Source organism: Sturnus vulgaris, chromosome 4, assembly GCF_052056855.1.
Source record: "Sturnus vulgaris isolate bStuVul1 chromosome 4, bStuVul1.hap1, whole genome shotgun sequence".
Taxonomy (NCBI): Eukaryota; Metazoa; Chordata; class Aves; order Passeriformes; family Sturnidae; genus Sturnus; species Sturnus vulgaris.
The window spans coordinates 54160075-54174112 of NC_142246.1; the positions used below are offsets into that span (position 1 = coordinate 54160075).

The window sequence follows — 14038 nt, forward strand, 5'->3', positions numbered from 1 at the left end:
ATTGTCACCTTCCCACTTCCATCATTAATACAGAGCTAAACAGAATGAATTGCTACAGCATCAGTGTAGCCTAGTGTTCAAATAAACACAGAGATCTGCCTAACAGCTTGGGTGTAACAACCCAGAAAAGGTTCACAATCCTGAGACAGGGTTAACCAGTATTTTACGGCTTGAACTCCATCTGTGTAATGCTTTACATGAAACAGAATTTTTAAATGCCATCACCTTCTTTCTGGCTTTGAAAAATTACAAGTTAATCACTGATACTTGGATGCAAACATCCTGCAGAAACAGAGAAACATGAAAAGCTCCATGCTTTAATAGCACAAGCAAATCACTAACACATATCAAAAAGAAACTCTTCCCAGAAAGTGTGGCTTTTCACAGGGCCACACACTGCAAAAAACTACTTTTAATATCTGAAGTTGAGCCTGAATCACATTTTGGAAGCCTGAGACAGCTCCTGCCCTCTTTACTGTTAATTGTGAAGTCACTGCTTTTCACTATAGCTATACCAATCAGAGAAAAACATAATGTGGGAAATAAAACTCACCATGCTGTTCATTTTGGAAGAGGAGGAGCTTGCTCTCTGCTTCCTTAGGCTGTTAAGCTCTTCTGCATTTCCATCCTTTGGTTTTATGATCAGCCGGCTGCCCCCAGCAGTTCCTTCTGAAGAGGACCTCAGGCGTTTCTCAACAAATCTGCCTTCCCGGTATGGACTGAGGCTACTGGCAAGATCAACTGCAAAGAGAGGAGCAATCAGCAATTGTTACAGGGAATTGCTCTCTACAAATATTTTCTTCCTCAGAACATTGCCGTGCTTGAAATAATTACACTGAAAAGAAATCACATGAGAAATATTCTGTGGAAAGCAGACCATGCTTACCAAGATAAAGGTGTCACCTGGGCCCCCAGGTCACTGTTCGGCCCCAAAGACAGCTGTGTTCAGCACACTACAGCCCAGTCCAGTATTCCTCATAGAATCCAGAAAGTCTCCTTGCTACACCCTTTTCTTTCTCCCCTCATCATAGGACACTTCCAAATTGCTGAAAGTAAAATCTACCAGAGAAACTATCACTTGTCCAGTTATGCCAAAACCCAACCTGCCTTACCCTATCCCCAAAGGCCAGCCCAGCTTTTGAAGGGCCAGGTGACAACTTTGTTACCCCTGCATAAGACAGGGATGCACATCGGTTTCCATTTCTGTTCAGCCTTCCTAGTTTAGCCTTACACCTCCAAACTGAGCCTGCAGTCAGTGGGAAAATCCCAGACCAGTTAAAACAGTAACACCTCAGAAAAGAGGAGAAAAAATACATTTTGACATGTTAGGACAAATTTAGACATGGGGAAAGATAAAAGTGTGACAGCGTAATAAATGTCACACATCCAGAAAATCTTATCTTCTTTTGCATTTTGCAAGAGAAGAGACATTTTCTCTAAGGGCTCTCAAAAAAACCCGTATTACATAAAAATATATAAAGGTATACTAAGAACTATATGGCACATCAAACCTGCTCATACATTAATGTCATATTCACAATGCTACCTAGAATGATACCAGCTATGAGACCAGGTACAGAAGAGAAAATATCTATTACCAAAGAAAATGCACAGAAATATTTTGTATTCACGTCTAGGTTTAAATACTGTTTTAGAAAATCAAATGTTCAAACTAGTCAGTTTGCAATAGGCATAAGTACTTATAACCATATCTTACTGAATGTCATATAAGCTTTTTCTGTATTTGACTCATTTCATATTGCAGAATTTTATCCTATTTTCAGTGGTTCCTTTGTACACTTGGCCAATTTCTAATTTGAAATACATTCTTCACAACACCAGGGGAAAAAATATTTTGAACAGTACTAAAGAGCCAGAACAATTAATCATCAACTTTTATATAATGCAGTATTAGCTCTATTTTTTCTGTGAACATGAATACTACTTACAAAAATTCTTCTATCACGATTTGAATGCCCTTTAGCTGCTTTACTGAAATACAGATTAAATATCCAATTGCCAATGCATGAGTTTGAAATGCAGTGGGTATTTCTAAACATCTCTCCAAGCTGCTCACTTGGTGTACTGCAGTACATTCTAGCAAGGCAGATTCTGAAATAAGAGCTCATTCACAGATGAGACAATGTGGCAAGGAAGACAAACTGAGTGCTCAGGACCAGTAATATAGATAAATGGGAATATTTATAAATGGGAATATTTTTTCCCCAAAGTGACAGAGGTTGTGAGTGAAAGAAGTGCCCTCTGGTGAAAGCTAATTCAGTGGATTAATTTGACTTTCTATTGCCATTAATGTACAAGATATCCAACTAAGCCTAGCAATGACTAATAATTCAAAAAGCAAGATTGCTTTTGATCGCTTATAATCTACATGCCTAGATAAGCAAAATGATGGGTGTGAATTTATATGAGTTTAGACTTACTGTCATTCATCTTCTAATACAATCACTACAAGTGCTGTCTTGGTAACTCTCAAATTTTGGCCCACCACATACAGCATCAGGATTAAGCAAGAAAGCACCAGTCATTAAGCTGGCTCAAGAAAATAAACTGTCAGAGATAAATGTCTTCTGACAGGTGTCCTTCACTCAAGGGCCTGGTGCCTTATTTATCTGTATCTCTACAGATTGGGATTTCTAGGCACAGCCTTTCCGCTTAATCTTGTTAGTACACCCAAATTACTCCTCATAAACTAAAGACCCGGTGTGCAATTTAGATGGTAATTAACTCCCTCAGTTTCTCAGATGACAGAATGAGAATTTGGACACTTATTTCAGATGGAAGCAGAAACAGGATATATCGTACTTGGACAAAATATCCACTTTGACCTACTCTATAACATCTGTTGAGTAGAGAGAGCAAGACTCTAGAAATTCCTAAACCCAGATAAATATGAAGTATTATTTCCCATAACCAGACCACAAGAACGTTTGTTTCTTTGGTGATGTTTCCATTATGCAACGCCATGGCTCAAGTCCAAAATAGCCATGTCTTAAGGAATCGCAGCTTCAGCCTCTAACACAAGCTGGGAATCAACAGTTCTTAATTCATTTTCTGTTAAGCAAAGCATAGCCACAAACAGCACTGAGAAGTGTTTGCAAACTCTAAAACACAAACTCAAAAAAATCAGACTTTGCCTTTAATTCCTACAGTTGTGGGGGAGGACACAATTTCTACTTTCTGAATTTCATAGCTAGCACTTGCAATTCCAAAAAACACTTCATGACAAAATAATCTTTATAGAAGAAATGAGGCCAGCTCCCCCAAAACCCACCAAACTCAAAAAGATGCTGAAACGTACCTTTAGGATGGTTTGATTCATAACCCTGTTGTGTTTTAAAGGACTGAGGTTCAGAACATGGAACAGGCTTTGACTCCACTACAGCAGTTGTGTCTCTCATGTGCTTGGATGGCGTGCTTTCATCTCTGCTCCCACTCAACCCCCGTGCCTTTGGAGAGAGTGTCACTGGTTCTCCACTACACTGTAACGTCAAGGTTTCTAAATGTGCATTTTCTGAGTTAATTTTTTCTATGTGCCTGGCATCATTAATATGCAGTCCATTGGCTTGCAACAGTACTTTTGTTTGATTAGCAATTGAGGTTTTGAATAAAGTACTGGATTCCACGCTGCAGGAGCTTGCATGACTCACAGGAGATACACCAGCAGAATGGCCAGTACTTTGCACAGTATCTGCCTCCCTGGCAGGAGCAGCGGCAGGATTAAAGAAGATCTGAGAGGTAGAGACGTCGTGGCCGAAATCCTCTGCGAGCAGTGCCCCAGGCCCACTGCTGGGCAGGGCATCAGCCTCTGAAACAGAGTCCTCGGTGAGAGCGACAAAGTCCGAGGGGGTCTGGGCAGCCGTGAGGTCAGCCGAGAGCAGCGGGGACTGCAGGGAGCTGCCCATGCACTCCGTCGTCTCAGCCGAGCACGGAGGGGACGACCTGGCCATCACAGGTTCGCTTTCCACATCGGATTTAACTTCCAGCAAGCACCTGGGCTGCTGCACAGAGGAAACCGACTGACTCTCTGGAGCTGGTTTGGAAAATCTGTAGTGTGACGAAAAAGATTTAGTGAGAAGTTTTCGTGTGGACTGTTTGACAGAATATCGGCTTTGCTCTTCTGCAAAGCCTGAATCATCACCCTCATTCTTCCCAGAGCTTATGCAATTGATAAAGACATTCTTATTAGCTGAGGACTCCTTTCCCTTTTCAAAATCGTCTGTCAAAGATCTTGTTATCTTCTTGTTACGTGAGCTGCCAAAGCCAACTGAATGCCTTCCTCTGCTTTTTATGTGCTCGTCTAAGCTGAGTTTTTGAAAAGTGCTAAGAGAGGACTGGGCACCATTTGAGATGTTAACATTTTGACTCGCTGAGTCAGGCTTCTGCTCGCTCCCTTTCTTGTTATGGAAGCTAATGGAAGGAGTGCGGAAAATGCTCCGGCGCTTTCCTGTGCTCCCTGAGCTGGAGTTGGTGCTGGATGGGGAGGAGGTGTGGACGCCAATGGCACTGGCAGAAGAAGGTGAGGAAGGAAGGGAGTCGTGTCTCCGGCTAACACTTCTCCTGAATATCGGCAACCGAGATACAAGAGTCGATCGTCTGGATCCTGAGTCCCCCATCAGGGCACACAGGGTCCGTGGTTCTTCACAGCCAATAGAGTAACCTGGGATGAGAGAAAAATAAAGAAAGAAGGAGGAAAGAAGATAAATTACTCAGCCTCAAAGACCACTCAAACACATTTGTCAGTCAGCCTAAATACATGAGATGTCAACATCAATTTGCTGCATACACATTACTGAAGACTTTTAGCATTTCATAGCAATGTTCAATAACCGGCACTAAAAACTGAGCAAAAATGTGACTTAAAATATTCTATGACAAAAGATGCAATTTTATAAACGGTATGGTACAACAATATTGTATACTGTTACACTGGGTAATGGCATAAAATCTAAATGCCAAAAGATACACAAATATATCATCTAAACATCCTTGTTTTTCAAGTTGTTCTTATAAACAGGAAGCGCTCTCAAAGGATAGCTGACTTTTCATTATGTGAGTAGAACAAATCACTATTTTGTACTTCTAAATACTCTGATTTTTGCATGAAAAGAGAAGATTTAAATTTTCCAATCTTCACTGAACTTTCAGTTGGATTTTAATTACTTTATGTGCTTCTGTTAAAGGCTTTATGTATCACTTTGCAGTACAGAAAATTATGGCATTGCAGTCCAGCCAAAATATGCAACACCAAAAATTCTTCCTGAAGAACTGTAAGTTCAAGGAATTTACTGTCAAAATATGGGATCATGTTTCTAGATTTGAACTGTAATGTTTCCTTTGAACACTTCTCTGAAATCCTCTCACAGCTATTTGCTTATAATTAGCTAATTTTTCATGTTTTTTTAAATTAGTGAGAAGTGCTTCCAAGCACAGGCACTTGGCATTTTTAAATAAATATTTAAGCAAAACTTATTTTGATCAGCACTGTAGATGTACTGGAAGAATACTGATCTTTATGAAATATATAGTTCTATTTCCTTTTTGTTCTCGTTGTAATAAACTACCACAAGACAGGACCACAGAGAGAAAGCAATAAAAACATATAATCACATGAAAATAAAAAATAATAAAATAGTACAATAAAATAAAATAAAAATATAAATATATAATCACAAGAACGCAAGCATCTGCAGGAATTATGCCTCAATGTAACTTCAAGAGCTGCTGGTGTTCAGCACATCAAAATAAACCCCATGTCATTTGGCTAGACAATGTATGTCAAGTGCAAAAACTAATTCATCTAATGAGCAATTTGTGTTACGTGGTTGCAGCAATATACATATTAAGGTAGTATATACATACACACACACATATATAAATGGAAATAGAATATTTAAGCATTCATAAAACTACATATATATTATATAACTGTGACAGAAAGGGTAACAATAACAAGTAAGTTCAAAGACCGTTTCTGACTACAGACTGGACTGCACTTTTCTGCTGTTAACGTTTTTATTTGAAATGCTAATACAGCTCCACTCTGGCTATCCACAAGCACCAGGAATCAATAAGCAATTCTGTAGTTTAGGATGAGAAAAACAGCTTGGGAATAGTCACTAATTGCTAGAAGTCACTGGTGATCTCTGATGGCAAGCTAAAGCCTGACCTAGACAATGCCCAGGTTCTGTGATTGAAACCCCTTTTTGAATTCAGACTGGCTGGGTCAAAACTGGCAATACAGGACCACACAGAGTTACCAGAATAACTTTACATCCACCAGTGAACTGAAGCACAGCCAGGTGTTCCATTTCACTGACGGGTATGAAAGTTTGCATTTAGACCCCTGTGTTAGAGCAGGGACAGTGCAGAGAAGCTGAGGCCCTGGGAGCTCCTAGAGGAGCTGGTGTTATCCCAGCTGGTTCACCTGTCCACAACTCTGCCTATCAAAAATGGGCTTTTCAAAACCACATGAAACTCTCCTTATCCTTCACCTTAAAGCTTCTCTGGCTTTTTTAACCACTTCAAGACCCTAACTGTGTTTGGGTTTCTTTGCTGTTGTGAATCTCTACCTGCAGGCTCATTGGTATGTATGGATAAGCACATACACACTAGATTTTTAAAGATTGTGAAGGTTTTCCCCTGTATTTTAAGGACAGATCATAATTGCTGAAAAGAAGACTTTAGAATGCAGTTTATAATAGCAGTAGATGAGCAATGTATTTTTAAAACACATTAAACCTCTACAGACATTTCATGGTTGTAAAAAAATATTTGCTGCCACTGTTCTCTCTCCTGACCACAGCTTAAATTGTCACTGAAGAATAAGCCATCCTAGTTGATAACTACAAAATTTTCCAAGCTGAGAGCCAAAGGAAGCAGAAAACTGAACAAAAAGCTCACTCTGTAACTTTCACTGGGAATACAAAGACACTGTCTAAATAATAAGAGATTATTCCTAAGGATTGACCCTGAATAAACATAGGGTTTAGCCTTCCAGGTGGTAATAAATTTTAATAGAATACATTGCCTCTAATAGCAGACAACAAAATGGCATTTATTCAGTTGATTCCTCCTTTCCTGTCTCTTGAAGGAAGAAGACAAATAAACTGTCAGCATTTCTCTTATTGTTTAAGCAGCAGAAATTCTCACCCATAAAATATTAACTCAATATAATACACTGTTCTTTCTAGGTCTACAATAGTTATCAGAGAACATTTCTTAAAACTTACACCATTGTGCAAATATACCTGTATATATGCATGCCCATGTGCATACACTGTTTGAATGTTGTGACTGTTCTAGGGATATTTTTAATACTAATAATTCAGTAGAATTATATATCATTTATATACACACACACATTTTGCACTGTTAAACTGCCAAAGTTTACACTTTGCCACTTAGCACTAAGTTCAAATGACAACTTTTCTACTTGCAACACAAGGAAAAATAACAAGTATTTTAAGATAGCAATACTTTCAGATACTAATGAAATCTGATCTTCCATTAACTTTTTTTGCTTATAGCAGAGGAGTTATAAGCTGCTATATATTTCCTATTACGACTAACATAGGAGGGGTTTCCTTTCAGTCTCCACATCTAACATGAGTATTTGTACTTACTACTTTACAGCAGTAACCCTGACAGAGTGAAATTCAGTCCAGCTACATCTTGTCTACAAAATCATTACTTTTCTTTATCTAAAACCCTCGTCCCTGCTGGCATTATTCTTAAAATCTTCAAAAGAGGAAAAAGAAAATAGCAGAGAATGACACCTTTGTTTACGCTCCTTGTTCAACTTTAAGACAGTGAATGTAACGGCAGAAAAAAATCCCACAAGTGTTAAAACAGGCAAAATTGTCAAAATATTACACCAATACCTCCAGAGAAATCTTCTCCATCAATTCACCAGCTTAAAAATAAAATGCAGCACTTTTTATTTCAGCTTCTGCCTACCAGCTACTCTTACAAGTGTGCCAGAACTCAGTGCTTTCAATAAGCAGCAATTCCTTGTGCTTCTGGTTTTGAACCCCAGCAGATGGAGCCATGGATCTACTTTCTCAATAACTGCAAATATGAAAAAGCAACAATCTGTGCCTTTTACATTTCTCATTGCCTTCGAGGCAAAATTTCGGAATGAAAATTATCTGTGAACTTTACAATTATCATAATTACATGAACACACCAAAAGACAATATATGTTTATTCAACACTGTCGTGTATAGGGGAGTCCAAACACTCCCTTCATAAATTAAATCAACCTGCTACTACCTCTGAACACTTTCTAAACAAAGCTTTCCTAAAGAGGTTCTCCTTAAGGAGGCACTTCCTGGAAATATTAAACAATACCTGCCACACAAAAAAACAAAACTGAATTAGCTATCCAAGTTGAAACTGGGAGATGATATGACACATAGCTGAAAGGGCCTCGAACCTTAAATCAGAGCAGAGTATCAATAAGCATCCGGAAGATTTTTAGGTTTCACTCAAAGTTTGAGGATGATGATACATTTTCTTTATTGCTTAGAATTGGGAGCCGTGCAATAAAGCAGCACACACAGGACTATGATGTGCATCTTACACAGAATATCCCACCTCCATCCCTCACATGAGCACTGCCATGCAGCAGGAGGCAAGGACCACCTCACAGACACAGTCTCTATAGACCAGCTGGCTCCAACCTTACACAGAAATTAAATTTGCCCCAGGATACTAAAAATACCCACAAAACTACAGCAAAATAAATATTTTTAATTGTCAGTGAGTCAACAGAAGTCCTGATGCAGCTGATACACTTGTAAGAAGCAGTCCTTTAGTCCATGTGGTAACATCACAGCTCCCACCCAAATTGTTAAGCTTCCATCATTTGAATTCCAGCACTGTCCTCACCACTTAAGCATTACTGCCTTCAATACAGTTCTAATTCTGTTCTAATATTATTTGTCTCTCTAGTACGTTTGTAACTTGGTTTTACCTGCACAGCTCCCAGAGGTCACTATGTGTGATCAAGCCTGTCCAGGACAACATAAGAGTCTAAAAAAGCCATTAAAAGTCAGTTTACATTGAAAACAAAAGCAAACAAATAAACACCAAATAAATACTCAGGGCTTTAGCTGTTACCAAGGACAATGTAACTGAATTAACAGGATCTTACTGAAAACACCAGCAAAGCCAAATGCTTAAACAATAGAAGGCATTAGCTAGAAAAGGGGGAGATGAGAATGCGATCCTGAAACAATCTGGGTTTGCAAATTAAGTAAGTGAAACTGCTTCTAATATATAACAGCTCCACCTGCTTTTGTGAATAGCACTCTTCCCTTTTATTCCCCTGTGCATGTAACCCTTGCAGCCTGGTACAGAGCTACAGAATGTATTCTGTGGAACAGCAGCCACAGTCATAATTCTCACAGTGAAATTTTATCAGCTCCTGCCACGTCCATACCTGCTTGGAGGCTAGTTTTTCTAAACTTTTTCTAAATAGTTTGTATAAACAATAGACTAGTACCTAACAGAGAGCACCAGACCTTTAAAAGTTATATATGTCTATACATGCACACATGTACAACTCCACACCCTTATTACCCTCTGTACCAAAAAACTAATTGGGCAAAAACCACTTTTATATATCTAGGAACAGCTCCTATATATCTGGGAAAAAATACAAACAAGAACATAAAATCCAAACACTGAGCTACCCTAAGGCAAGAGATGAGATTTCTTTCAGTTTCCTGCATTCTGCAGTCCAGGTGTATCTTGATTTTCAAATACTCCCGTGCTTTCAGGAAATGAAAGAGGAAACAAGCAGATAGATTTGCAATAAAGAAGTCTGAAGCCACACCAATGTATCAAAAGTCCATCTCTCGTTTTGACTGGTCTTGTACCAGTTGAAGACACTAATTTCATATATCCATAACTGCTATTGCCAGTGTTGTGATTAAATTAGAAGTGCAACAATCATTCAAAGATGACTACTGTAGGTAAGTTATCTATACATCCTCTTCTAACTTCAAATTAGTCAGAAGGCAAACATTAGCATAAGACAAGTTACACACAACTCATTCTATCATTTTTTATCACTGGGTATGTAAATTTATCCCACTTGTACCATGTGAACTACGGATGTACTAAAGGAGAACCAAGGTAACTGATCTTTAGAAACCTAGAGGCCACAGTTCTCTCACATTTGAACCACCCCCTATTTTAAATGTCTCTGTATCACACACAGCAAAGATAACTCAAAGCACTTCAGTATAATACACAAAATAAGTGAATACATCTTGTTAGTCTTTACATACACCTAGCAGCCAGTTGCTCTTCAGTAAGAGCTGGGATAAGCTACTAGCAAAAAACTGATTGTGTGAAGAAGATAAACAATTAACTTCCACCCATTCAACAATCAGACATAAGAAAGGTCAGAAATGGGGTAAAGACCTTGACACAGTGCAGAAGCAGTCACATTCATGTTTTGGTGTGTTGTGTTGCTTTTCTAACAGAGGAGAAACTGTACCTCTCTCACCTCTGTCATTCATCTGGATTCTGGAGAAGTGTACAATGTATTTCACACATCTGGTATTCACAATATTTAAGTTTAATTAGAAACAGATACAAGTATAAGGAATAACCTGGAAATGCAAGCATCAAAGAGCATGAGCTTGCTTTGTGATTCAAATGCCATGGCATCAAGTCCTCAGTTATCTTCCCCAAATAGGGCTTGCATGCAATGAATTATTCACCTTTAACAAGTGAAGTGGACTTATACGGGTCCCTGAGTTCATATGGAAATTATATTGTGAAGTAACAAAGATAAATGAACTAATTTTGAGACATCTTGGGTGGACGTAGAGATAGCAGTCTGGGGACTGGGAAGTATTCAACAGGATCAAATATTATCCTTCTTCCTTCATATCCTTCTCTCCTTTCACCCTCATTCTTGATGCCCACAATTGTGTTTTTATAGCGCTTAGAGATAGCAGAAAAGCATGTTCCAATAATATTTTAAGGAAAATAATTATATTTGGACTTGACACTAAATATTAGCATTTAGTCGTAAACATAGGATGTGTTTATATATAGACAGCAGTTTGACTTCTGGTTGTGTTTTATTTTAACTAAAAGGGAAAAGAAACCTACAGACAATCAAGAGTATTTTTTTCTTTCATGCAAGAAAAATAGGTGTAAAATGCCTACTAGAGCACATTGAAAAACAGCAGATCTAGCATTTGCCTTAGCCCAGGACACAGAGAGAAAGAGACTTCTTGCCAGCCATTTCCTCTGGAATTCGAGTGGAACAGATCACTATCGCACAAGACAGTTGGTATTCTCACGAGGAAAATACCAGGAATAACACAGCCCTAGCTCTGTGCTGTACAGTGCATAAAATTTGCTGGTAGAGAGAAGCAAAGCACCAATATTGGCTACTACTCCCACAGGCATTCAAAGCATCTCTATAGCGCTGCCTCCTCCCTCTGCCAAAAAAAAAACCCAAAAAAAAAAAAAAAAAAAAAACCAACCAAAAACACCCACAAAAACAAGTACACACAAAAAAGAAAAACAGCTTCCTGACATCATAAGGGTCTGTCTCTAAAGCATAGCCCACTTGATTTGCACAGTTAGTAGTCCATTCAAGTTCAGCTTTAATGTTCTCTTTCTAAAATCTGTGTGTCTTGCTCACTTCAAGCAACCACTTCACAACTGTCTCAGCACTGTGCAGTCCCAGCAGAGCTGCAAGGCTTTGCTCAGTGCTCTCTCTCTATTTCTCTTACCTTCCTGAATCACAGCTCCAATGTCAGCAGCAATTTACTTTTTATGATAAAGCTTCCTGCACGTTTCCCAGTCTGGCTCCTTTTCAGTCTCAAGTGCCTCTGCTGTGTATATGGCAACCACAGTGACAACAACGGCTGGGGTCATTTATTACCTCTGTCACTGGTTCAATATGTGACCTTAACTGCATTAAAAAGGACCAAATCCTCATCTGCTGTAAATTCAACAGGCTCCAATAAAGTGAATCATGCTGATTTAAACCATCCTTTAAGCCTCAATCACCCCATCCCTAATTCTTCCTCAACTCTTACAAAAGCAACACTTGGACATGCATGATCCAATCACTCCCAGCACACAGACTTGTAATTTAAGTAGACGGAAGCAGGGTTTTCTCTTTTTTTGGCTGACCAAGGACAGAATCCCTTAATGTATTACAATGAAAATTAATAAAACCCTAGCAAATTAATCACGCAGTTCTGAAGAGCCATACACCTGTGTTCCAATCCAGCTTCTCTCTACGTGTCTGCTTAGAGCTGTGTTAAAAACAGAGCAATGAGACAGACAGACCAATAGTTTACCTCACATCCTCACAGTCAAAAAGGCACGGTGCTAAAAACTCTTCAAGGGATCCAACTGCACTTATGTCCCATTTAAGTCAACAGGACCACTCACATCTTGATAGAAGTATGTGCTTTTGAGTGAAAGGATTTTAAAAATACAACATACGTGTGGCTATTAGTATTCATGAAATAAATGGTGAAAACTTTGCCTAACGCTACACAGTTTAATTTACAGATTGGTCTTTGATCAATAAAAAGATAATTGTAGTACGTCACTGTTGCAGCTGTTGACTGCATTACCATAAAATAATGTAACAGCAATGCTCTTTTCCAAATTCCTCTAAGCTCAACAGAAAAGAACAACTTCCAACTTTTGTCTTGAAAGAAATCTGGTGATGCAAAATGAACTGGTAACACTCAGACTGAGGATTCAGATTGACTGAAAGCTTCCAGGAAAGCTACTCACAGCTTACTAACTCCAATGAAAGGGAACTGCATGATTCCACGATTCCTGTTCCCTGCAGTTTTTACCACACAAGATGTGTGCCTCATGGGGATGAATATTAAATACATTCATAATTACCACCCTCAATATTGTGTAATTTCATTATTTTAATTGCAAACTAACTGCTTACATTTCTTTATATGCTAATGTACTCCACTGGACACTACTTATAAGAATAACACGTTTTAGGAATCAATCATACTACATTTTGAACTAAATCATATTTATCATGTTCTAGCTAAGACTTCCATGAACCTTAGCAAAGACTCTTTTGTTATATTGAAATTATAATTATTTCTAGATTAAATTTATTACACTAATTTCCACCTCTGTTACTGCTAATAAAAACAATGAAAGAGAAGAACACTCCAGACAACTCAAAATATTCATATACTCAAATTCTAATTGAAAGTTGTTAATCAAACATTAAAACACAGTGGGTCACATTTCTGTAGCATTGAGTATAGCACACTTTAAGATAACCAAGTGCCACAGTAATACCTGGAACCATGTGTATAAGTTTACATATAGTAAAGACCTACATTTTATTTTGAAAACTGAATGTTAACGAAGTCTAAGCATAAAACAGAGCCCACAAAACAGGCACAGAAAGAAATAAAAGAAACCATTGAAAACTCAGTGCTGCCTAAAGAGAACAAAAACATCATGGAAGTTCCAAAGAACTCCAGAAAAAATTAACACCTAGTTTAATTTGTTTCTCTGGATTTAGAACCCAATTATCTGGCACTTCACAGCTTGTAGTCACAACTCAACACAAACTTCTATTAATGCTAGTGTTCAACCCTAAATTCAACACAGAAAAGTCTATAAAAAGATGGTATATCCCAGTTTCTTTTATCCCAGGTATTACATAAATATCCAGGTGTTAAGTGAAAGAGTAAAGGCCATCAGCTGTGTTGCCCCTACTCAGCAGTGACCTGCTCTGTGACCAAGGGACCCATAAGAACCTATCTCTCTCATCAAAATTACGATAGCAGGAATATTTTAATCTAATAATAGGTTAATAGGTATTTTAGCTTCCAGTAAGTTTAGATTTTAGAGTCCTTAGATATAAGAATTTTTTACTGTTTGTTCCTGGATGTCTCTGGTGTGCTTTGTTACTGTTAACCACTGTACAGCTTATAAAAGGCTTTAATCACAATCCATCATTATGTCCAAGTCGGTATCATTT

General features: G+C 38.3%; 1 protein-coding gene across 6 annotated transcripts in view; it reads right to left on the reverse strand.

The window, feature by feature from the left end:
* CCSER1 (coiled-coil serine rich protein 1) overlaps positions 1-14038 on the reverse strand; it is a 623842-nt gene that overhangs the window by 550760 nt on the left and 59044 nt on the right. For all 6 annotated transcript variants that reach the window (XM_088163986.1, XM_088163987.1, XM_088163988.1 and 3 more), the window contains exons 2-3: positions 3320-4678; positions 554-741 (exon numbers count right to left, since the gene is read on the reverse strand). In XM_088163986.1, coding sequence (XP_088020112.1) covers positions 554-741; positions 3320-4634 — 1503 coding nt within the window. In that variant the 5' untranslated portion in view covers positions 4635-4678. The remainder of the gene's footprint in view (positions 1-553; positions 742-3319; positions 4679-14038) is intronic.